The sequence below is a fragment of the Mustela erminea genome, chromosome 15, assembly GCF_009829155.1.
Source record: "Mustela erminea isolate mMusErm1 chromosome 15, mMusErm1.Pri, whole genome shotgun sequence".
NCBI classification, from domain to species: domain Eukaryota; kingdom Metazoa; phylum Chordata; class Mammalia; order Carnivora; family Mustelidae; genus Mustela; species Mustela erminea.
The window spans coordinates 78,720,353-78,744,665 of NC_045628.1; the positions used below are offsets into that span (position 1 = coordinate 78,720,353).

The 24,313-nt window shown below is 44.0% G+C and overlaps 1 protein-coding gene across 3 annotated transcripts in view; it reads left to right on the forward strand.

The window, feature by feature from the left end:
- The window catches only part of LOC116574179 (phospholipid-transporting ATPase IB), a 595,210-nt gene that overhangs the window by 26,262 nt on the left and 544,635 nt on the right, over positions 1 to 24,313 (forward strand). The window contains exon 1 of one of the 3 annotated variants that reach the window (XM_032314760.1): positions 14,617 to 14,784. The exons of the other annotated variants lie outside the window; for them this stretch is intronic. Within the exon in view, the coding sequence (XP_032170651.1) occupies positions 14,634 to 14,784 (151 nt within the window). The 5' untranslated portion in view covers positions 14,617 to 14,633. Of the gene's footprint in view, positions 1 to 14,616; positions 14,785 to 24,313 lie in introns of those variants that run through there. 3 annotated transcript variants of the gene reach the window in all.

A 24,313-nucleotide genomic window follows, 5' to 3' on the forward strand; every position in this document is an offset into this window, starting at 1 on the left:
AGTAGGCCACTTATGCACGAGGACAGTCCCCATCTCCTCGGCCTCACTGTTGTGTCCCTCGTGCCTGGTATTAGCCAATGCTCACTAAATGTTGTTGACCGAATGCCCCATGCTGCAAGTCCTGGAAAAACAGATTGGAATGTGAACTGGTTCTTGTTCTCGAGGAACTCAGGAGAAGAGGAAGATCCTTATAGAATATTTTCCATCTGATGTGATAAATTTTACTAACAGACTTGCGTGATTTTGAGAGGCCGACAGGGAAGCGTGTGCATTCTGCCTGGGGTGGGAGAGATCAAGAAAACTTCACAAGAGAAAGCCATGCTATTATCAAGTCCTTATATAACTGAAGTAATGAATGCCAAAAAAAATTAGGGGATAGACGTTATAAACACTGGGCTTTGTGCATTTGTATAAATATGTATAATAAGATGTCATTACCATGAGGAGGCTTCACCTCTGCTTGAACAGTTTGCTGCGGTGTACAGCAATGCCAGTTTGTGCACTGGCTGGGTCCTGGGAGAGGGAAGCTGGGCACCTGATCTGCACTTCTAACCTGCTGGGGGATTGATACCACCCAGCATGGGGGCCACTGACCTAGCGTAGTGATGCTCAAAGTGAACGCATGCGCCAGAGTCACTGGAGGTTGGTTGAAATGCGCACGGCTGGGCCGCCCACCCTCATCAGTTCTGACCCAGCAGGTGTGCGGTAGGGCCGAGAAGTTGTGTTTCTAGCACGTCCCAGGTGATCCTGTGCTCCTGCTGCTGCTGGTCTGTGACCAAACTTTGAGAATCACTGGTGGGTAAGATAGATCACCCCTGATTTCTTGGCTCTCTTGAGAAACAGGGTGTCCCATGTGGATCACTGGCCCAGGTGAGGAAAACCTCTCTCTCCCAATGCCAGACCTTGGTTTCTTTAAATCATGTTAAGAGAACACTTGCTAAAATGAATCCTGCATTTCTTTACTTTCTTAATGAGAAGTTTCTGAATACCCTTGGACCCTATCTTGATGACTCAGGATTGTCATAAGGAACATCCATCATGGCTCTGTGGGGTCATGCAAGCGGCTGATATTTGAACTGGCCAACACCAAGCAGCAGTGGCCAGTCTGGTCAGCCCAGGGTTCTGTCCTCCAATGGAGAGGGGGTCTGGAAGCCTTCATTTTGGCACGTCCTTACCTAGCAGTCCCTGACTCATGGAGCAGGGGGTCCCGGGGTATCCAAGAGAGGGTCAGAGGAGGCCAGCTGCAGAGGGCTGCTTGGGAGCTTGGGATGGGAACGTTTCTGTATTTGAACTACAGTAGGGTTGCACTACACATATCAGCCCTGAACACATACGAGTTCTGTGACTGCCCAGTTCAATACTGGGCAGGTTTTATCATTTAGTGTTTTCTTCTTATTAGCAAGTCCTTAGCCATCATTTATTGTTGACTTGGATTCACTCGTTGAACAACTGCCAAGCACTTGGGGTTCAGACAAAGATGAATCAGGCATTCAGTGAGCTGCTGCTCAGCCTAGAAATTACTCCGGGTTCTTCACTTTTCTGAGGCTCAGTATTTTCTTGGGAAAATTTGAGGGCATTCTTGACCTTCTGATATTGCAGAGTAGTGAGGATAAAATGGAAAAGTATACAAAAACGCTCTCTCTTTTCTTTTAAAGGTTGATTTATTTAGAGAGAGAGTGTGAGAGCATGGGGAGGGGCAGCGGGAGAGGGAGAGAGGATCTCAAGCAGACTCCCTGCTGGGGCCTCACTTGGGGCTTGATCTCTGACTCTGAGATCATGACTGGAGTGGAAATGGAGAGTCAGATGCTTAACTGATGGAGCCATATATATATATATACACACACACACACACATACATATACACTTAAATAAATAAAATATATATATATATTTATTTAAGTAATCTCTACACCAAATGTAGGTCTTGAACTCATGACCCTGAGTCCAAGAGTTGCACGCTCTTCCAACTGAGCCAGCCAGGTGCCCCAGGAAAGGATTGACTTAAAGGTGTCCTTTCAAAATAGCTTTTCTTCTGTGCCGGTTTGCCGTAGGGCTGGGTCCTGGGTCTGTGTCCCAGCAAGCACGTGATTTATGGTCTAATCTCATTTTTTTCCTCTGCCTTTCAGAAGGGTATAGCTAAGTCAGGCTGGAAACCAGTTAAAAGGCCTGGAGAGGGGCTTCCCTGGTGAAATGGTCTTGTTCTGTGGACAGGTCCATCTTGGCTGGTGATACTGAGTTTAGAAGACACTGGTTGAATCCAGCTGTGCCCGAGAATATATGGGGGAAAACCTCTAAACAGAATTCAGTCTGACTTGTCAGTTCTATCTCTACCTTTGCCAGGAACTCACTGGGTGATCTTGAGTAAGTTTTCAACATATCCACATCCAGGTTTTCACTCCGAGCCAGCCTTTCCTGCTCAGGGAGGTTGGGGAGCTACCTCTGTATGTGTGTGTGGCACCGCATGTTCCCAGAACCCAATAGGAGCACGTGGTCTGGAAATCGTATTTTCCTGACCTCTATTTCTTTTTGATCGAACATGCTCTACTGATTTGGTTCATTTGGTTGCTAGTTGCAGCCATGACACTTTGATGTTTGGGGCTTGAGAAGAGTGGAGACCTCAAAGTTGAGAGGTCCGAGAAAACGCCGTGGTGTCATTACTCTCATCTGCATGAAATGTATCAGTGTGCTTTATTCGTCACAGGGAAAACAAACCTAGAAGTACTAGGGATGGCGGGTGGAGGGGCTGCTGAAAGGAATCTGTTTATTCGCCCATCTGTTTGAGTGTTGGTCGGCTGTCTTCAGGGTGCGGATTTGAGTTAGGTGCCGGGGACATGCTGATGAGCACGATGTGAACTTCTGGCCCAGGGGAAGACATAGACAGGTAGACAGGTGGACAGGCTTTTCCGGAGCGGTGGGGAAGGACAACAGCAGGGAAGGTAGAGGAGACACATGCAAAATGTGCTCCCTGCCCCCCCTGCCCTCCCCCATCCCCAGTCCTGGTGGTCAGAGAAGGCTTCCTGGAGGAACCTGTCTGAGACTGAATGAAGACTGAGTCAGGCACTGAAGGGTGGGGGGTGGGTGTGTCAGGAGTGTTCGGGGCAAGCGGGACAGTGTGGGCAGAAGCCCTGAGAGTGCTGAAGCCACGGGGAGGGCTGGGGGTATACCAGTCTGGCTGGCACTGGAGAGGGGAGACAGAATCCACTGGAAAGCCCGGCCTTGCTAAGCAATTTGAACTTCAGGTCGAGGTGGGGGAGAGTCCTCTGAAGGATTGTGAAGTCCCGCAGCGATCGGCCCTAGAGCACTTTGACTCTGTCTTCACTGAGGAGAGTGGCGTGGAGATGAGAGTGACCATGCCGAGGAAGCAAGGAAGCATCAAGGGAGAGGAATGGGGCGAAGCCAGGGAGGGTGGCCGTCAGGGAGGAGGGAGGCAGATCTCTCAGGTGAGACTTGTGGAAGGCGGGGCTGAGGGAGAAAGGCCAGCGTGCTGCTCAGCCTCCTTGCTGGGGAAACTGGGTGGATGAGGAATGTGGGAGGAGAGAGAGATGTAAGTGCTTTTATTTGTGGCCATGCTGGTTTGAAGTGGCTTTGAGACCATCAAGAGCAGGTGTCTAGTGGTAGTTGGACCTAAGGGCGTGGCCCTGGGATGGGAGAGAAGCAAGTCTTTGACTGGTGCTCTGGGGACCTGATGCTTCAGTGAATGATGAGGAGCTGAGGGGAGATGACAGAAATTTGTCCTGAAGAGAACTTTCCTGAACATTGGCATGGAAGGAGCAGGCAGGGGAGGAGAAAGCTGTGAATGCTGTGGAGAAGGGAGCAGGGAAGCTGGAGGAAAGCTGGGAGTGTGGTTGCCCAGAGGCACCGGGATAGGAGTGCCCCAGATGGAGAGCAGTCAGCAGGGCTGAATGCTGCCAGGGCCCAAGTAAGGCAAGGGCTCTGAAGGTTTATTGTGTAACACAAGGCTAGGGAGACCCTGAAGGGAACAGCTGTGTGGAGGCCGGGGACAGAAGATGCGGAGCAGCATGAATGGGACAGAGAGGAGAAGCCAATGGGCAAGGAAAACTCATCTGCAAGGGAGGGTTGGGAAGAAGCTATTGAAAAATGAGTGAAAGTACGGAAAATAGAGGCTGAAAAAGGAATGCTATCTATCTATCTATCTATGCTGTCCACATAAGGACTGGTCATGCCCTTGTAGGCCAAGTTAAAGTTAGAATATACATACCTTAGCAGTAAAATACATCTGTCTCATTCACTCTCCTTCAGCTCAGTTCTGAGGTTTCTTCCAGATGGAGCCCTAAGCTCAGACCTCCAGCAGCCTATAGCCTCTGTTTCCCATCCTTGCATGCTGTGCTTCCCGGCTGGTGCCCTGGGCCCTTTGGATCTGAGTGAGACCCTATACACTGAGGCCCTGCCCAGGCATGACACCATGGTGCTTTCTCCCGGAGAGCCTAGCAGACAAACACACAAGGCTGGTGCAGGACCTCGCCTTCTGGAACATGAGTTTTGAATAAACAGATGGAATCCTAAACACCATATATTGAAACAAACTCAGGATAGAGTTACTGCACTATTTTGTTGTGTTTCTTAGGTTTCTTAACTTGTACTTCCAAATGCACATTCTGGGTGGAGAAGGTTCTGGGGAAACTGGAAAAAGTGAGTTACCACAGGTCTTCCTTCCTTCCCTTTAGCCACCCTACCCCTCCCTCTGGCTTTTCTCAACTGGCTCCAGGCCTGTTGGGTCATGTCTCATTCATTCATTCTCTGCTTCAACAAAAGTATTCTGAGGATCTATGTCCCTGGCTGTGATTGGCACTAAGAATTCAAAGATGAAGGTGAACACTGTGACTGGGTTGAATTCAGAACCACGACGTGTCTCAGGTGTTACGCTAATATTCCCAGTGTCAATATAAAGTTTCACTATAGAGAAGCTTCTACCATTAAATCTAATTCAAGGGCTCCTGGGTGGTTCAGTGGGTTAAGCCTCTGCCTTCGGCTCAGGTCATGATCTCAGGGTCCTGGGATTGAGTCCTGAATCAGGCTCTCTGCTCAGCAGGGAGCCTGCTTCCTCCTCTCTATCTCTCTCTCTGCCTACTTGTGATCTCTGTCTGTCAAATAAATAAATAAAATCTGTTTAAATCTAATTCAACTGGGAAATTGATTACCTTAGAAGATAATTGAGGACCCATAATCCTAACTGTATGATTTTTTTTGGTGTGATTATTTATTTTAATTTATATTTTCTTAGAGAGATAGAGTGCTTTTTGGTGAGAATATTCATTTTTATTTTATTTTTTTAGAGAGGGAAAGAGAGAGTGTATGCAAGTGGGGTGGAGGGGCAGAGGCAAAGAGAGAGAGAGAGAGAATCTTTAGCAGGCTCCACACCTAACATGGAGCCTGACACGGAGCTCTATCTCACAACCCCAAGATCTTGAGCTGAGCTGAAGCCATGAGTCAGACGCTTAACCAACTGAGCCACCCAGACACCCCTTGGTGAGATAATTTAAGAGTAATTGATAGGGAAAGCAAAATGTAGGCATTCTTTCTGAGAGGTCTTCTTCAGATAAAAGGAAGATTGTCTGAATTTTGATGTAAGGTTTTGTTTCTAGACTGTATTTCAGACAAATTAGTCTCACGGGAAACCAAATTTTGCAAAGGATAATGTGTAAGCCTACACATTCTTGGATATAGCAGGCTCTCGGTAAACCTTTGTTAAATAATGAGAGAATGCATGAAAGGAGTTTCCCTCTGATTTTGGTGGTCAGACTGTCCTGAAAAATGAAGGTTACTCTAATCGTAGCAATTTTCTGCCTTTGAATTAAGGCTGGGGACCCCTTCTCCAGTTAGTACCTACAGAAGTACAGTCAATAAACAGAGTAGCTGCTGGTGGTTTCTAACTCTTCTCATCTTAGACTTGGTCAACTCTGTCTTTATGGGGGACTTCATTAACTTCACTACCTGGAACTCTGGAAATCATACATCCTCAGGTAATTGCAGGACACCCTGTGGTGAGAAATCCACGATATCTTTCTCTCCACTTCCAGATGCAATTCTAGCTCTTTCTGGCAGGCCTTATTTGCCTGGTTGCACCCTTGTGGTTTAGGAACTGGTCCCTGTGTAAGGAGGTACCATTCTCCTTCCCACGAGCTTTGGGGATCCCTGATGTCCAGACAAGGCTGATGTCAGGATCAGGTGATAGGTGTGGGTAGAGGAGAGACTATGGTTCATCTCATCATTCTTTTAGATCTAAAGTCCCCTGTGAAATGTAAACAACTGGAAAGCATCAGTCCCCATTTTGCAGAGATCAGTGGAGAGGAAGGTGGGGAATGAGGAGCTGAGAGCATGTGGGCTGCAGGGAAGGAGGGAAACTGTGCTGTCTGGGGCAGGCCAGAGAGACAAGTGAGCCTCATGGCTTTGCTTCTTTCCCACCCTGTGCCTGGATGCTTGAGGGAGAAGGCTAGTTGACTTTGGTGCTCCCTATGAAGACACTTACTCATTATTAAGTGTTAAAATCCACCTAATGGGGAAGCAAATTTAAGAAGCCAAACTCTTTCAACTTTGTGTGTTTGGGAAGATGCAGTTAGAATTAGCAATGGTAATGCCAAAATGTTATCTAAGTCAGAAACCTGTTCTCCCAAACATCCAGTGAGGTTAGTGAGGAGTGAGAGAAAAGTCATCTTCACCTTCACCTCCAGTGCATATTGAGGTCTAGGGAGATGGGTGTGGGATTGGAAAGTGGGGATTATTTGACTTAGAAGAGGATTAGACAAGGGCATTATGTGGAAAGTGGTAAGCTGATCTGAAGAAATTTCACAGTAGGGAAACAACCAAAAAGCCTAGAAGAAAGTGGATTGAAATCAGAGAGGATGTTTGCCATTAGGGAAGGCTTCCTGCCTGTGTTACACTGGGAGGCTCCAGGTGGGTTTCCCACAAAGATGGCAGTCCTCCTTCTATGACTAATGGGAATATGTGTTTGGTGGCAGGCATCACGCCAGTGCTGTGGGGTGACTCTAGCCAGGGTCTCTGACCTGTGACTCTAGCCAGGAACCAACGACTTGAGTTGAGGGACATTGACTGCTATCATCTCTCAAAGCAATTCAGTGGAGGGAAGAGATTACTCTCATATAAAACAGTTTTCAAAAATCAATGTGGCAAGGAACACTTTGACTCCACAGTTTGTAATTGGCCCAGCTGACATTGACTGCACCAGTCTTCTTTTCTCCAACTATCTCCTTAACCTTTTCCTGCATACTCTGGGCTCTGGATCTGGCCCCGATCCCACTTCTCTCTCTCTCTCTCTCAATAGATTTTATTTTCCAAGTTCACAACAAAATGGGTAGAAAGTCTTGAGTTCCTTACCCCTGCCCCCTGTCCAGCCACTCCCACCATGAACCTCCTACACCGGAGTGGTACACCTTTGACAGTCAATGAACCAGCGCTGACCCCTCAGTATGGGGCAAAGTCCCTAGGTTACAGTAGGGCTCTGCCTTGGTGTTGTTCATTCTGTGGGTTTTGACAAATGTGTAGTGACATGTATCTACCATTATGATGTTACATATAAATACTGTCCCTGCCCTAAAATTCCTCTGTATGCTGTCTATTCATTCCTCCCACCCACCCCCAACCCTGGAACCTACCAGTCTTTTTATTTTCTTCAGTTTTACCTTTTCCAGAATGTCATATAGTTGGAATCATATGGTGTGCAACCTTCTCTTCTCTTGTCTTCTCTTCTCTTCCCTTCTCCCTTCCTTCCTTCCTTCCTTATTCTTTCTCTCTCTCTCTGTCTTTCTTTCTTTCATTATCATATAACATATTATTTGTTTCAGGAATACTGCTCTGTGATTCATCAGTCTTACACAATTCACAGTGCTCACAGTAAGTACATACCCTCCACAATGTCCATCACCCACCCCATCCCTCCCACCCCCCTCAACTTTAGCAACCCTCAGTTTGTTTCCTGAGATTGAGTCTCTTATGACTTCTCTCTCTCTCTGGTTTCATCTTGTTTCATTTTTTACTTTATTCCCTCATGATCCTCTGCCTTGTTTCTCAAATTCCACATATCAGTGAGATCATATGACAATTGTCTTTCTCTGATTGATTTATTTCACTTAGCATAATACCCTCTAGTTCTATCCCTGTTGTTGTAAATGGCAAGATTTCATTTTTTTGATGGCTGCATAATAATCTAAGAATGCATCCATTTCTTCCAGATTGTCTAATTTGTTGGCATATAGTTGCTCATAATATGTTTTTATAATTGTTTGTATTTCTTTGGTGTTGGTTGTGATCTCTCCTCTTTCATTCATGATTTTATTAATTTGGGTCCTCTTTTCTTTCTGATAAGTCTGGCCAGAGGTTTATTGGTCTTATTAATTCTTTCAAAGAATCAGCTCCTACTTTCATTGATCAGTTATGCTGTTCTTTTGGTTTCTATTTTATTGATTTCTGCTCTGATTTTTATTAGTTCTCTTCTCCTGCTGGGTTTAGGCTTTATTTGCTGTTCTTTTTCCAGATTCTTTATGTAGAGGGTTAGGTTGTGTATTTGAGACCTTTCTTGTTTCTTGAGGAAGGCTTGTATTGCTATATACTTTCCTCTTAAGACTGCCTTTGCTGCATCCCAAAGATTTTGAACAGTTGTGTTCTTCTTTTCATTTGTTTCCATGAATCTTCAAAATTCTTCTTTAATTTCCTGGTTGACCCATTCAGTCTTTAGTAGGATGCTCTTTAGACTCCATGTATTTGAGTGTTTTCTGCCTTTCCTCTTTTGGTTGAGTTCGAGTTACAAAGCACTGTGGTCTGAAAATATGCAGGGAATCCTCCCAGTCTTTTGGTAACAGATGAGACCTGATTTGTGGCCCCGGATATGATCTTTTCTAGAGAATGTTTCATGTGCACTAGAGAAGAATGTGTCTTCTGTTGCTCTGGGATGGAATGTTCTGAATGTATCTGTGAAGTCCATCTGGTCCAGTGTGTCATTTAAAGCCCTTATTTCCTTATTGATCTTTTGCTTAGATGATCTGTCCTTTTCACTGAGGGGGGTTGTATTATTGTATTGTTGTTGATGTGTTTCTTTGATTTTGTTATTAATTGGTTTATATAATTGATTGCTTCCATGTTAGGGGCATAAATTTTTACAATTGTTAGATCTTTTTGCAGGATAGACCATTTAAATATGGTATATACCATATACCATACCAATGGTCTGTCCTGCAAAAAGATCTAACAATTGTAGTCTTTGATTTAAAATCTAATTTTTATTATAGTCTTATTATAGTCTTTGATTTAAAATCTAATTTTTTGGGCGCCTGGGTGGCTCAGTGGGTTAATGCCTCTGCCTTTGGCTCAGATCATGATCCCAGGCTCCTGGGATCGAGCCCCACATTGGGCTTTCTGCTTGGCGGGGAGCCTGCCTCTCTGCCTACTTGTGGTTTCTGTCTGTCAAATAAATAAATAAAATCTTTTAAAAAAGTCTAATTTGTCTGACATAAGGATTGCCACCCAGCTTTCTCTTGATTTTCACTTTAAATCTGGAGGTGTCTTTGGGTCTGAAATGAGTCACTTGCAGACAGCATATCAATGGATCATGGTTTTTTTTTATCCAATCTGATACCCTGTGTCTTTTGGTTGGGGCATTTAGTCCATTTACATTCAGGGTAACTATTGAAAGATATAAATTTAGTGCCATTGTATTGCTTGTAAGGTGACTGTTACCATATTGTGTCTCTGTTCCTTCCTGGTCTATGTTACTTTTAGACTCTGTTTTTGCGTAGAGGACCCCTTCAATAATTCTTGTATGGCTGGTTTGTTTGGAGTTTGCAAATTCTTTTAGTTTCCAGTTGTCCTGGAAGCTTTTTATTTCTTCTTCTATTTTTAATGACAGCCTAGCTGGATATAGTATTCTTGGCTGCATATTTTTCTTATTTAGTGCTCTGAATATATCATGCCAGTCCTTTCTGGCCTGCCGGATCTCTGTGGATAGGTCTGCTGCCAATCTGATATTTCTGTCATTGTATGTTACAAACCTCTTTTCCTGAGCTGCTTTCAGGACTTTCTCTGAGATTTGTAAGTTTTACTATTAGATGTCAGAGTGTTGACCTATTTGTATTGATTTTGAAGGGGGTTCTCTGTGCTTCCTGGATTTTGAGGCCTGTTTCCTTCCCCAAATTAGGGAAGTTATTCACTATAATTTGGTCCAATATATCTTCTCCCTGACCCACCCCTGCTTTCTTCTTCTGTGATCCTAGTTATTCTAATATTGTTTCACTTTATAGTATCACTTAGCTCTCAAATTCTCCCATCGTGGTCCAGTAGTTGTTTGTCTCTCTTTTTCTCTGCTTCTTTATTCTCCATCATTTGGACTTCTGTATCACTAATTCTCTCTTCTACCTCATTTATCCTAGCAGTTGGAGCCTCCATTTTATTGCACCTAATTAATAGCTCTTTTTATTTCGCCTTGGTTAGATTTTATTTCACCAGAAAGAGATTCTCTAGCATCTACTATGCTTTTTTCTAGCCCAGCTAGTGTCTTTATAACCATCATTCTGAACTCTAGTTCTGACATCTTACTATTGTCCATGTTGATTAGCTCCCTGGCAGTCAGTACTGCATCTTGTTCTTTTTTATGAGGTGAGTTTTTCTGTTTTGTCATTTTGTCTGGAGAAGAATAGATGAATAAAAGTACAAAATGCTAAAAGGATAGCAATGACCCCAGAAAAATATATAATAAACAAATCAGAAGAGAACTGAAATGGGCAGTCTGGGGGGAAAAAGAAAAAAAAAAAGAATATGATCAGGCCGGTGAATCGAACAGAGCCACACCCTAGATTTTGGGTGTATCTTAGTCTGTTAGAAGAAACTGCCTCCTAAAATTTTAAAGAAAGAAAAACTTGTATATATACAAAAATAAGTGTAAATACAATGAAGGAATGGAATATGACTGTAAAAATGAAAATTAAAAAATTAATTAATAACAAGTGGTTGAAAAAGGAACGAAGAAAATTTTAAAAAAAAAGAAATGAGAAAAAATAGAGAAAATTAAAAAAAATTAACTCTGAAAGGCCAAGGGATCATGGGGAAAATTTCATGAGTTCTATGTGCTGCATTCCCCCAGTGTGGTGTTTTATAGTTCTCATGGTCAATAAATTTGGGTCTTGGATGGATGTTCTTGCTGATCTTCTGGAGGAGGGGCCTGTTGCAGTGATTGTCAAATGTCGTTGCCCTCGGAGGAACTGCACCACCCTTGCCAGGGGCCAGGTCAAGGAATCTGCTCAGATTTGCTCTCAGTAGCTTTTGTTCCCTGAAGGCTTTCCATGAGAATGAAAATAGCAGCCTCCCAACCTCTGGCCCCATAGGAGCCAAGAACTCAGGGCCCCACTCCTCAGTGCACCCTCAGAGAAGAGCAGTCGACCACTCCTGTCTCCCTGGTGTCCAGCCACACTCCGTGCTCACCCGGCCTGTGACTGAGCATTTCTGCCTCTGGGACATGACCCCATTTGGAGTCTCCAATCCCAGCAGATTCCTGAATTGCACTCCTATGCCACTCCTCCTCATGGAGGAAGGGGGGGATCTCCCTGGATCTGCCACTTATGGGGGTCCCTGCTCAAAGAGTAGTGGCCTAACCGTGCTTCAGATTATGGTTTGTGACAACACTGAGCTGAGAGCCCACTGCTAGACTCCATCTTTTCAGCCGGCTTCCCCACTCTGATACCTGGGAGTTCTGCTGCACTCAGGCATCCCTGGTCTTTCTGTGACCCCGAGGATCTGGAGACCACACTAATTCAGCAAGGATTCCACACCCACTTAGCCTCTGGAGTGATGTCCCTCAGCAGAGCAGACGTCTAATAGTTCTGATTTCGAGCTCCCCTGCTTTCTCACTTACCCGTACTCAGCTGATGGAGGCTTCCTCCCCCTTTGGTCTATCTCCTGTATATTGCCTCAAATTCACTTCTCCATATGTCCTACCTTCCAGAAAGTGGTTGCTTTTCTGTTCATAGAATTGCTGCTATTCTTTTATTCTACCTCCTGTTGAGTTTGCAGGTATTCAGAATGGTTTGATAACTATCTAGCTGAATTCCTGGGACCCAACAAAATTTAGGTCTCCTGCTCCTCCGCCATCTTGGAGCCCCCAGATTGGCTTTTTTCATTTAGTGATATGCGTGGAAGTTTCCTCCATGTCTCTTCATGGCCCGATATCCCATTTCTTTTTAGTGCTAAATAATATCCCAGTCTCTTTTAGACCCTTCTGAGCAGCCTCAAAATGTCTTGAGGTACAGAGGCAGAAGTAAAGGAGATAGGGATATCTAGAGGATCAGTGTCTTCTAGACCTGGAACTTGATAGCCACTCCTGGAGAGAAGCTTCATCCCTTTTAAGCTCTACCCATTATGACATTTTTGAATTTTTCGAATCCTCTTTAAATGGATAGATGAATTCCTTGTTAATTGTAGGACCCTATTGTCCTGCCTTTGTAGCACTGGCACAGTTCTCTCTGGTTTCAGGCTCTGAATGCCCATGAGCAGAATGACTGGAACTCATTCCTACTCTTACTTCTCCCTGCAGACTCCTCCCTCCCTAGCCTTGCTTTCTGTGTTGTCTGCTAAGGTCCTCCTGTTGTGGCTGTGGCTTTTGGATACCATACCTCGTAGCCTCCATTCCAGGAGATGAGCTGGTCTGGATGCTGGTTTTGCTGTCCCGCTATTGTGTGATCTACTTTGACTGATGTGGATCTGGTGTCTCTTGTGGACAAAGATAACACTCCCACTGGAGTCAAAGAGAGCCCTCTTTCCCTTGGTGTTAAAACATTTGATCAGGTTCCCAGAATAAGTTGGCCCTGCCCTCTGGAGTGCTGGTGGGACAGGATAGTGGACTGTAGAGACTCCCGTCATGGAGCTCGTGTTCCTCGTGGTGGGATCACCACACTGGCGTTGGTGTACTAATCTTGTTACAGGACATTTTTTCTCAGTCTATAGTCAGTGGATATTTACTCGGTGACTAGGTTTGTAGAACAGCAAAGTAAAAATTCTCAAAGTATACTATTAGTGTTTTGAGTTGTTTATATTAACCATTCTTCCCAGTGTGAGGTGGTATCTCACTGTGGTTTGATCTGTATTTTCCTGACGCTAAGTGATGTGGAGCATTTTTTCATGTGTCTGTTGGCCATTTGTATGTCTTGTTTGGAGAAGTGGTTGTTCATGTCTTTTGCCCATTTCTTGACTGGATTTTTTGGGGTTTAGGTGTTGAATTTGAGAAGTTCTTTATAGATTTTGGATACTGGCCCTTTATCTGATAAGATATTTGCAAATATCTTCTCCCACTCCGTAGGTTGACTTTCAGTTTCGTTGACTGTTTCCTTTCTTATGCAGGAATTTAAGAAACAAGACAGAGGAACATAGAGGAAGAGAAGGAAAAATAAAATAAGATGAAAACAGAGAGGGAGGCAAAGCATAAGAGATTCTTAACTACAGGAAACAAACTGAGAGTTGCTGGAGGGGAGGTGGGTGGGGGGATGGGACAACTGGGTGGTGGGCATTACGGAGGGCATGTGATGAAATGAACACTGGGGATTATATGCAACTGATGAATCACTAAATTCTGCCTTTGAACCTAATAATACAATATATGTTAATTAAATTGAATTTAAATAAAAAATTTAAAGTGTATTATGAGTGTCTTATTAATGAGTTCTATTTATGGGTTACTAGACTAAGCCACTACCTCGAACTCCTATCTCTCCCAAAATAATTCTGGCCTTATTTTAAAAGACTGTTTAATTAGGGAATCCTCCTATCTCTTATGTTTTGGGACAGCCCTCATGGTTCCTTGATTGGCTAGTTCAAAGAAACTAATTTTACATCTAATAATTTTAATTTCTGATTATAGATGCAGAATGATACTATGATTCTCTTGGACTGTTGCAGAAGGAGCAGTTCAAATATAGAAATAATGTGCTTTCTGCAAACATGCAAAGAATTATAATACCACTCAGAGAAATAAAGCATCATTGTGATGCTTGATTTTAATACCATTAGTTATAGTTTGTAAATTCATATACCGTCTCATGGAATTGTTAATCAGAACTCTTTCTTCTTTACTTTTCTGTTCCCTGCCTGTACTGGTTCCCTGCCTATATGCCTTTTTCTATTTTGATTTTCCTGTAAAGCTCTCTGTTTCTGAAAATAGTTTCTGGAAACATCACTACCGGCTAGACCAGCAGACTGGCTTTCATCCCCTCTCTGTCATGACACTCTCTGTCTACTGAAGTATTGACTTAAAGTCTGCAGGCTTAGTAATAGTGTCTATTGTGTCTATTTACAGAAAAGGAATTTGTCGGGCTTCATTTCCTTTTGGGAAGGAAGGAGGTGGTTATGGACATTTGTATATCACTCGCAGCATGATCTTTATGAAGCATGACGAATGTAAAACAAAAAGATAAGATCTTGGACATCTGGGGCTCAAAATCTAAGATTAAAAAACCCAAATACCATAGCAAATAGCTAAGCTGAAATAGGAAAGAGATGGTAAAATCGATAACCTGGAAGCATGGAAAAAGTGATTCAAGAGAATGATCGTGTTTTATTTCAGATTCTTGTAAGGATGCATCACGACCTTCAAAGAGACAGGAAACTCTAAGCCAGGAACCATGAAGCTCGGGTCAAACATGGTACCACCTTTGACTAGAGAAAAAGATGGAAAAGCAAAAGAAACACGCAAACGTACAGCCATGAAACAGGATGAACTGACCATCCTGACCATCAGGAAAACATTTAGTCCTCTCAGTTTTGCCAGTATAGGTAACAGAATTCTCATATTGCTCCGACACCTGGTTATTATTATTTTTAAAATTTTATTACTTCATGAGAGAGAGAAAGAGACAGAGGCAGAGGGAGAAGCAGGCTCCATTGGGCTTGATCCCAGGACTCTGGGATTAGGACCTGGGCCAAAGGCAGACGCTTAACTGACTGAGCCACCCAGGCACCCGACACCTGGTTATTTTTTACAGCAAGTCGCAGAGGTTAGGGCATTTTCTGACTCCAAATGGCCAAAAAGGCCGACCCCATCAGCAGCATGTTTTTCCAAAATTAAGGAAACACCTGGTGCAGTCGGTCTTCTCGGTGGTTCCTGCTGCAGTGGTTTGGTTCACAACACAAATGCCCCTAGCTTCTTGTGTCAGCCATGGCACTTACAAGGGTGAGTGAATTTATCCAGACGGTGCTTATGGTGGGTTTTCCCGCTTCTTTCCTGCTTCTGATTTTTTGAAGTCATGTTTATGTTCAAGACTTTGGTCAAATGTTGTTTCCTCTGGGAAGCTTTTCCTCTTTGTCTTGTCAGAAAGGATTTAATTCTTCCTAAAAGTTCTGCTGCCCTGTTGTCTGTTTCTACATAGAAGTCAAATTCACTGTCATATATTTTCACTTATACACCTGTTTTTCCCTTTGGATTTTGGCTTATTTGAACTCAAAGATTATGTCTAATTCTTACTTGAATCCTCAACACTCCACACAGTTGTGTGACACCTGGTGGGCCCTCAGACAGTATTTACTGGAGATATAAGTTAGTTTTAAACAAAGTAAAGGATTATTACCCAGGTTTAGCAGATCACATTAAATCAATACACACACACACACACACACACACACACACACACACACACACATTTTTTGCAAGAATGGTGCAGGAAACTCAGAATACTTCATTCATGTTCACCAACTTTTAACAGTTTGTGTGTTCATTTTCTCATTCTCTGTGTCTGTATATGTAAATATTATAGGCATAGATATATGCATATGTGTGTATATATATATATATATACACACACACATTTTTCTAAACAATTTGAGAGGAGGTTGCATGCATCATGTTCCTTTACTCCTAAATCCTTCCCTGTGTATTTCTTAAATAACACGCGGATTTTTAATACCCCCTGTGAGTAAGGCACTGTGTGAGGGTTACATGCTCCGCTCAGCCTTGCAGGAAAGATTGGGCTGTACTGATGGGCAGTACTGTAGGCCCTTGCCTGTGGCAATCCCCTGAGCTAATGTCAGCCCAGCAATTCCACTTTGGGAAATTTCCCTGAACTGGCTTCAGCTTCCTTCTGGACCTGCAGCTCGCTTCCAAGTTTTCATGACCACTCCTTTGGTCATTTTCCTTCATTCTTGCTATTAACAACTCTCATTGATCCAGTCCTGCCAGCTTCATCTGGGTCTGCTCTGTTCTTAACATTCCTGATTCATCTACTGACTGTGTTCCGAGTCACTGGGCCCCCAATCTCCTGGCCCAGATTCTTCCCTTATCCTTTGTCTTCAACGCTGCCCATTAGGACAAGATCAGCCAAAACCAGGGTCTTCTTTATAATGTTGTCAATGTTATAAAAAACAAACAAAAACCTCTTACTAGTCTCATACTACACCTCAATTCTAAGGAGGGAGACTACTTTGGCAAAGACTGAGGTTTTTCCAGGGGCAGGTCGTGCTGAGTCCAGGTCGGTCGAAGGAGAATGTCAGATGCATGTTTCCACGCAGTGAGTGGCTAGTAGAGAGGGGTCAGGAGGAGGTTTGGGTTCACAGGGAGACTCTCCTGTCTGTGTCCTGCTCCCACTTAGCAGCTATGTGACTTCTGACAAGTCACTAAGCTTCCTCAGCCTTAGTTTTCTTACACATAAAGCCTGGCTGATCGTCCTTGTCTCCCTCAGAAAGCGCCACGTATCTGTCAAAAAAACATCTTCTGTCTTTGTTAGGAGATGGGGAAGAAATGAGTTTAACAAATGCTGTGTATCTGTGTAGTAGGGTACCAAGTTGTAGCTCTGCAAAGATGCTCAAGGTGTGCTGTCAAAGAGTTACCCTGTACTTCTAGTGTATGTAAAAGAAGTCTGTGTGTATTTGTATACATGCATGTATACACACATACAGAAAGTGGGGCCGGCCCTGCAAGGGGGTATGGAGAGCTGAGAATGTGGTGTGAGAATGGAGGTTGGTATCATTTCATATACCAACATTTCTGCAAAATGCTGGGATTCTCGGTGACCTCTTCCTTCTCTTTTGCAGCATTTAAAACAAGTTAAAAAAAGGACTAGAGATCTGCCCACCCAAACGCTTGTCCTCCTCATGCGTATATGAATAAACTGCTTTTACTCTGCAGTTCTTTCTCTTCTTGCATTAGGCCAACACACCGTACAGGTTTCTTTTTAGCAAAGTTTGCAGGGATTGTTGGGCCGCTTAAAATAGAGGCTACTTTGGAAACTGCAAGTGGGTATTAGCAGGCTGGGGTTGGGGGTGGGTGGGAGGGGTGCACCTCCCACAGGCAGGTGGCTGGCCCCAAGGGACAAGGACAGGAGTGGGTCAGGTGGAGCTGCTTGAAACAGAAGGAAGGACAGCTCTTTCCTGAGTGCTTTAGGGCCCTAGTTCCCGGGCTGTTTCATGACGGGCAGTAGTCTAAGGGCTCCTGCAGGACAGTCAGTATGCATAAAGCTATGCTGAAAATGAAGGAATTGTTTATGCTACAAAAACTACAGCTTAAGCCGCAATATTTGGGGACTGGTAGCTAAAAGGATCTACCTGTCAAACAATGTCTTTATTTCACATGGAGACATGATTTGATTGTTTAGAGATGATCTGCCTTCCACAGCCACCGGCTGGGCTCAAAATGTATTAGGTGCCAAAGTGATCCACTTAAGGGAAGCGGAATTCCCAGCTTCTTACCATCGAAAGCCACTGCTGGCCAGGTGGCAGCTGGAGGCACATGAGAGCAGCACGCATGGCTTCTTGAGCAAGAGATGGAGATGGTCCACTTCAGTTGTCATGGGTCTTGTTATACCAGCAAGAAGGAGCCAGAGGCCTGGAGGTCCTCCTCCAGGGGACCCCCACCGGCCTCCTCTCTTGGAGCCCACAGTGTTTGGGCAGGACCCACATGGGTGTACCCTCATAATGCCCAGCAGATCTATTTGTTAATTCCCGTAAGCAAACATAAACTTTAACTTTGTGCTTGCTTTTATGTGAAGTGCTCTAGTAAATCAATCATGTAGCTATTGTGAGCATATTTTATACCTGCAGTCAGACTTCTTTTCCAAAAGATTTACCACCTGATTTGGTAATCTGATAATCTAAGTTAAAACTTAAGTAAGTCTGGTTATGATTTCTGATTCTGATTTAACCTAAAATGTGTCGTGGAGTTCAACACACTCTTTTTAAATTAAAACAATGGAGGCCAGAGTGTTCTGTGGATGGCCCAAAGTCAGCCGTGGTGTGGAGGCTGACAGGACTGAAGCGAAGAACTCACCCGGTGCCATCTTCCCCCTCCTTCACTAATCAAAGAACGGCTCACCATTGCAGAAGAAAGCCTCTTCATTTCCCAGAAGGCTGCTCTGTTTTTACTCCTCAATAACTCCCTGTTTTAATGGGTATCTCTTTGATTACTGATGAGGTTTATCATTATCATTTCTTTTTGAAAGTCAGTGGCTCTTTCTTGTTCGTTAGTACAGTGATGGACAGCGTTGGCCATGTGGGATGATCATGACGATGGCGGAAACGCCCACAGTTAGAGGCAGAGAAGCCTTGGTGATCACTGTACCCCACTTACTTTTACTTTCATGGTGGGAAGCAGAGACCCATAAAGACCAAATAGCTTGTCAAAAATCAGAGCTGTCTCTGGCGCCTGAGACACTTGACTCTGTGGGTCTTTTATCACAAGGACTGTGTTTCTAAATGGAAGTCTCAATTGTATTAAACTCTAGAGGAGATAGAATACGTTTTAGGAGATCAAGCTGTCTGGTCTTTGGCCAAGGACATAATGTGAAATGTCCTTATCAGTCCCTGCATCATCTTCTGCGTGCCTCTTTTCCATAAATTGAGTGCTTCTGTCTATCTCATTGAGGCTTCCTACATATTAATAACCCCAGTTGTAATAATAATTCCGTGCCTCAGAACCACACATGGTGTTGAATTTCATTGCCTGATTTGTGGTTAATTACCTAATGTACATTTTGTTCTGAGCGTTGCCCCTGGTTCCTTTTTGTCTAGTCCCTTCTTTTGTGCCCTGGCCACTACCCATCTGTTCTTCTATCTCTTCCTTTGTTCTTTTGTCGGTTTCTGGTGGCATAGGGTCCTGTCAAGCAGGTACTGTGTGAATAATTAACCAGGAGAGCGAACATACTTGTAAATTTGCTAGGGAAGAGCCAAAGAGCATGGTGCTTCTGCAGATCAGGGAGATGCTAGAGATGGATGGTTTCTGGGAGAACTGACACTCTAAACAAACAGAATATGACAGCTTTAATAGCTTATAAGCTTTTTCATTAGATTCACACTTCCACCGTCATAGATCCTGTAGCACAGAGTGTTATTCGCAGTCATGTTTGCCTGCGAACCTGAATTCATCGGAAGTCTCCTGTGTGTATTAAATGGAACACGCCCCACCTCCCCATGTGCTCTCCTTGACAAATGCCACCGCCATTCATTTAGTTATGGAGCACAGAATCTTGGAGGGATCCTTGACTGCTCTCTCTCCCACTCCACTTTGAACCCATTCCCAAGTCCTGTGGATTCTACCTAAGAAATAATTGTCCCAAATAGAGCCACTTCTCGCCACCTCCGCAGCTAAGGCTCCCATCTGAGGCGGCATCATTCGAGTGGAGTCTGCAGTGGTCTCCTAACTTCCTCCCTTCCCCAACCATGTATTCTCTGGCTCACAGCCAGACTGATCCTTTTATGATTGAATCATAAATGTCATGCTCCCACTCAAATAGTAAAGTGGAGTTTCACTGGATTACAGTGAGAAACGTACGATGGGAGAGGTCCTCATGGCCAAGCCCTAGGCCTCCTCCTGGATCCTCCCCCTCTTGTCCTGCACTCCAGGTGTCCTGCCTTCCCTGCTGTTTTTCGAATGCAGGAAACATGTCCTTGTCTCAGGCCTTTGCACTTGCTCCTCTCTCCATCGTGGGCGCGTTGCTCTCACCAGGCTTCTCATTTCGTATGGCTGAAATTGAACTCCTTGTTCACGGTCTCTGCCCTTACCTTTTATTTTGCTTTATGGCACGTATTATATATCCATTTGTTTATCTGCCCCCACCCCCCGAATAAACTGCAGGCTTTGTGAGATAGGCTTTGGGTTTTATTCACTGTTTTTTTTTTTTGTTTTTTCAGAATACAAATATTTGTTAAACAACAATTGAGATTCTCTGAGAACTATATTGCAAATATTAAAATTCCTACTAAAGCCAAAAGCCTTGCTGCTTATTGGAGCTGAAAGGGCACTGGCAACACGAAAATGGTAAAATACTAGGGATTTTGTGTTGCTGTTGTTGTTTTTTCTCATTGTCATTGGGTTTGTTGGTGCTGCTGTCATACCCCACTCCCACCCCCATTTATTTTATGAGAGTTTCTCTCTGGATTTTATATGAAAGTCTCTTGGAAGACCCTGCACAAGTCAGAAGGTAAGAACCCAGGGGGTGTTTCCTTGTTGTGTTCTAGCACCCATTGGATACATCCTAGATAGGGCGCGTGGATTCTGGGCAGCTTTGATGTCCATGTGGCTACCGCCTTCACAGACACTGTAGAGTCCATATCAGTCTCCCCAGCTCCTCTCAAGTTGAACAGATTTGAAACCTCTCAAGGAGCGTTAACTGTAGACCATTACTGTCATTATTTGGTTAGTTTGTTGTATCACAAGCCTTAATCAACTGCCAAGGAGAAGCACAAATTGTCAGTAATTCTTGCAGAATGACTAATTTTATTATTACTTAGTACTGAATCTCTGAATGGCTTCTTTTAGCTTTTCTTTCTTTATTTTCAGCTTGTCAAGATTGAGGCGTACACGAATTAAAGGCATTTGAATGAAAGAAATAGCCACACCCATAGTGTATCCACACCAGGTCCTGGAAGTGTGATGCTAGGCCTTGAGCATCTTGGCTGTTTGGGATTGCCATGTGACTTAGAACTTGGGCCACCGTGGGGGGCAGCGTAGGGAACTAGATTCCAGATTAAGTGATACCATTTATTGGTACTTTAATTATGAAGCGTTAGGATATTTAGTTTATTTCCACTTGTCTGAAAGCATGTTTTTGTCCCCTGGGAACTTCTTTTGTCCCCAGTGTTCCATAAATTTGCGGCTCTTTCTAAAGGCAGGTGTGATTTCGTTTTTTCCAGTTTAGGCTGCACAGACATTTCCTTCCATCTTCAGCCTGTTGGTGTAACGGGGTCTCCACCTTCTGTGAAGCTGTGCCGTAACTACACAATAACTTTTATTTTATTGTGTTTTCTTCCATGTCTCCAGATGTATGGCCCCTGTAACCTGTCTCTTCAGTCTATGCAGGATTTTATCATGATCTAACTCTGCGATCTTGGCCAAGTTACTTTGACATTTTGGTACTCAGTTTCTTCATCTATGCGACAATATTAGGCCATCTGAAGGTGAATTCATTTATCAACAAATATTTATCTCCTTCTCAAATACTGGGTAACTTTTTATTGATGGATTCATTTATTTATTGACATTCTCACTTGTTTCAGAAAGAATTGAAGGAGGCTGAGTAATATATTTGCTTTCACAGCATACAAAGCACCTTCACATTTATTACCCATTTGATTATCATCATAGTCCTATGAGGCAGGTTATAGAGCTCTGTGGTACAGATTGGATAAAAAGCCCTCGGTTGTTGTGGAAGGGTCATCAGGAGGACCTGACCACTGGTTGACCTGTGAGATGGGCCTGGGCACTCAGAGGCTCCTTGCTCCTCCCTTGTCCTTGGCTTCCACATGCCTTCTCTGCTCCCAGAAGGTGCCCGAAGGATCTAGCCTTGAGATAGAGAACAGCTGTACTGTATACTGGCTGAACCCTATCAAGGCTTTGATAGAAACTGAAGATTTGATGGGTAGGTGTAGGGAGCACTTGTCTTGTGGCTGCCCAAGACAAGCTCTTTTGCCTATGAAACCTGCTGCCTACCAAACTGGAGGGTCTGCGTCTTTCTTCTGTCTCTCTTTGCCTTCTGGGGATGGTGGCCAGTTTTAGATTCCATCTAGGAAGTTCCTGAGGTTCGAATCAACAATGATCCTGTGGTTACAACTGTTCAGCTTCAACTAGTTCGTGTAATTATTCTGTGTCAGTGATTCCCAAACTTCAGTGTGTATAAATAAGTTTGTTCAAAGTGGAGACTTCTGACTGTTGTTGTGGGGGGAACCCCAAGAATCTTCCTTTCCAACAAGGGATGATAGCAGTTCTGATCAGGGGTCTGCGGACTGCACTTTGAGAAGTACGGAGTAGAGGTTCATCAAATGTTTATTGGCTCAATCTACGGCCAACACAACGGTCAGAAATAACCAGCCACAACAGAATGACAACTTTCAAGGGTAGATAAACAGGCGACAGCCTAGCCACTGATGAAATGGGAAACTCAGCTCTACTGTGGAGCCAATTATGGGCCCTTCAAGTGTCTGAAAGTAATATTAACTGGTGATCTGTGTGCTGTCCTCTTGGGTCTCCCTTCCAGTGCCCGAAGCTTTCAGATTTTACCCTGCACACCTCTCATACCACTCACACTGCTAATAGATTACCTTTCCCCTGTTAACTAAGAGCCTCTTCTAACCTCTTTTTCCTTCCATGGCCTGGTGTGGGAAGCCACCGGTATCTCCCTGCCTGCAGCATATGAATACAGACCCTCAAATGTGGAGGAATGGGAACTGTATAAAGGGATCCCAATCCTTCTGGAATAATCTATCTAATGTTTGCATAGAACCAAGGGAAGCTCTGTGTCATGGAGGGGTCAGCACAGGCTTTCTCGCCGTCCTTTAAAAGCCTCTGCAGAAAGGGCAACTCTACAGGAGTTAATGAACAGGATTTCAGCCTCACAGCCACAGACCCCCACGCAGGAGCTCTGATCTCCTTGGGACCAGGCTGCTCTGCCTGCCTCCTCCTCTGTCACTTTCACCCTGTTAAAGGAGTTTTGTTCGTCCTTAAGTTAAACCATGACTCTCATACAATAGTGTTAGAGAACCAGGAAGATGTTACATTACAGTCCATTCAAAGCATACTTCAAAGAAGACACATTTATAGATCAGGGATATTGAAGTGTATGTGCATATAGAGGCAAAATTAGAATTTTCTACAGAAATGGGGGTGGGTAGATTGAACTGCCTGCCACCTGGCACCATTTCTGTGTCCGCAAACAAGATTTGCTTAGAATTGCCTTCAGTGATCTACAATTCACAGAACTGAAAGACAGTGAAAAGGGAAAAATCAAATAACCTGGAAGGACATGAGCTCAACAATTCATAGTTTTCTATTGAAGCACTAATTGTGCCTACTTTGGCTTTATGCACTTATGTTGAACAGTGAATTCATGCTAAATTGGGCTGCTCTGAGATTTCTCTTCACATAAGCCCTTGTATTAAAACAGGAGCAAGGCAGCTAATGAAAGGAGGGGTCCTTCAGGTAGTTGACTTGGTAGTGGGGAGGGGAAGGGGAAATGCAGGTAGGGGAGGGCTGTATCAGAGTCACCTATAGAGCTGTGTGTGTGTGTGTGTTATGGGAGAGTGCTGCCTTGTTGACGTATAGGACTGCTCTAACACTTTAGGTCCCCATTCATTCTTTGCCATCAAAGCAATGACTTGTGGCCTGTCCCTAGAGACCCAAATTCTAGTCCCAGTGAACTACTTGCAACCCCTTGGGGGCTTTGGACCAATCACTCTGGACCCATCATTTAGATACCTTCATCTAAGATGTGGGGAACTAATGATGTGCCTGTTAGATGTTTGTTTGAGGATCAGCTCAGGTAACGCATATTGAAGCATTTTACATGTGACAATATGCAGCATTGTCAGTTCTTCTACTCTTTATTTTGTGGGTTATTCTCCAGTCCTTGCTGTTGGTTTTGGTCCTTCACCACTGAGAGCAGACAGCGCAAAGGTCTAGAGGCAGATCCTTCTAGATCTGCTTCCTAGTGGTGTGGAACTGGACAGATTGCTGCACTTCTGAGCCCTAGAAGTCTCCTCCTTCAAATAGAAATGACAGTTCTTACCTCTTAGGAACTTGTAGAGTTTAAATGGAATGACACGTAAAGTACCTGGCACTTAGCAGGTACTCTCCAAAGGTGAGTTTGCTGGCATTCTGCTGCCCTTGTCCTGGGTCCAGTGACTATCCTCAATAGTCAAGGAGTAGGGGCTAAAAGAAGGACCCGACTTTGTCCAAATCAACAACTACCAGAAGGTTTAACCAACACCCAGGTGCTCTTTCAGTATGCTCTCTGAGTTTTTAGTAATAGAGGAAGTGCTGGGATTCAAATAAAGAATAGTAATGGGAACCGTCAGTAAGTTTGTTTTTTCCCCACCAGGTACAGTG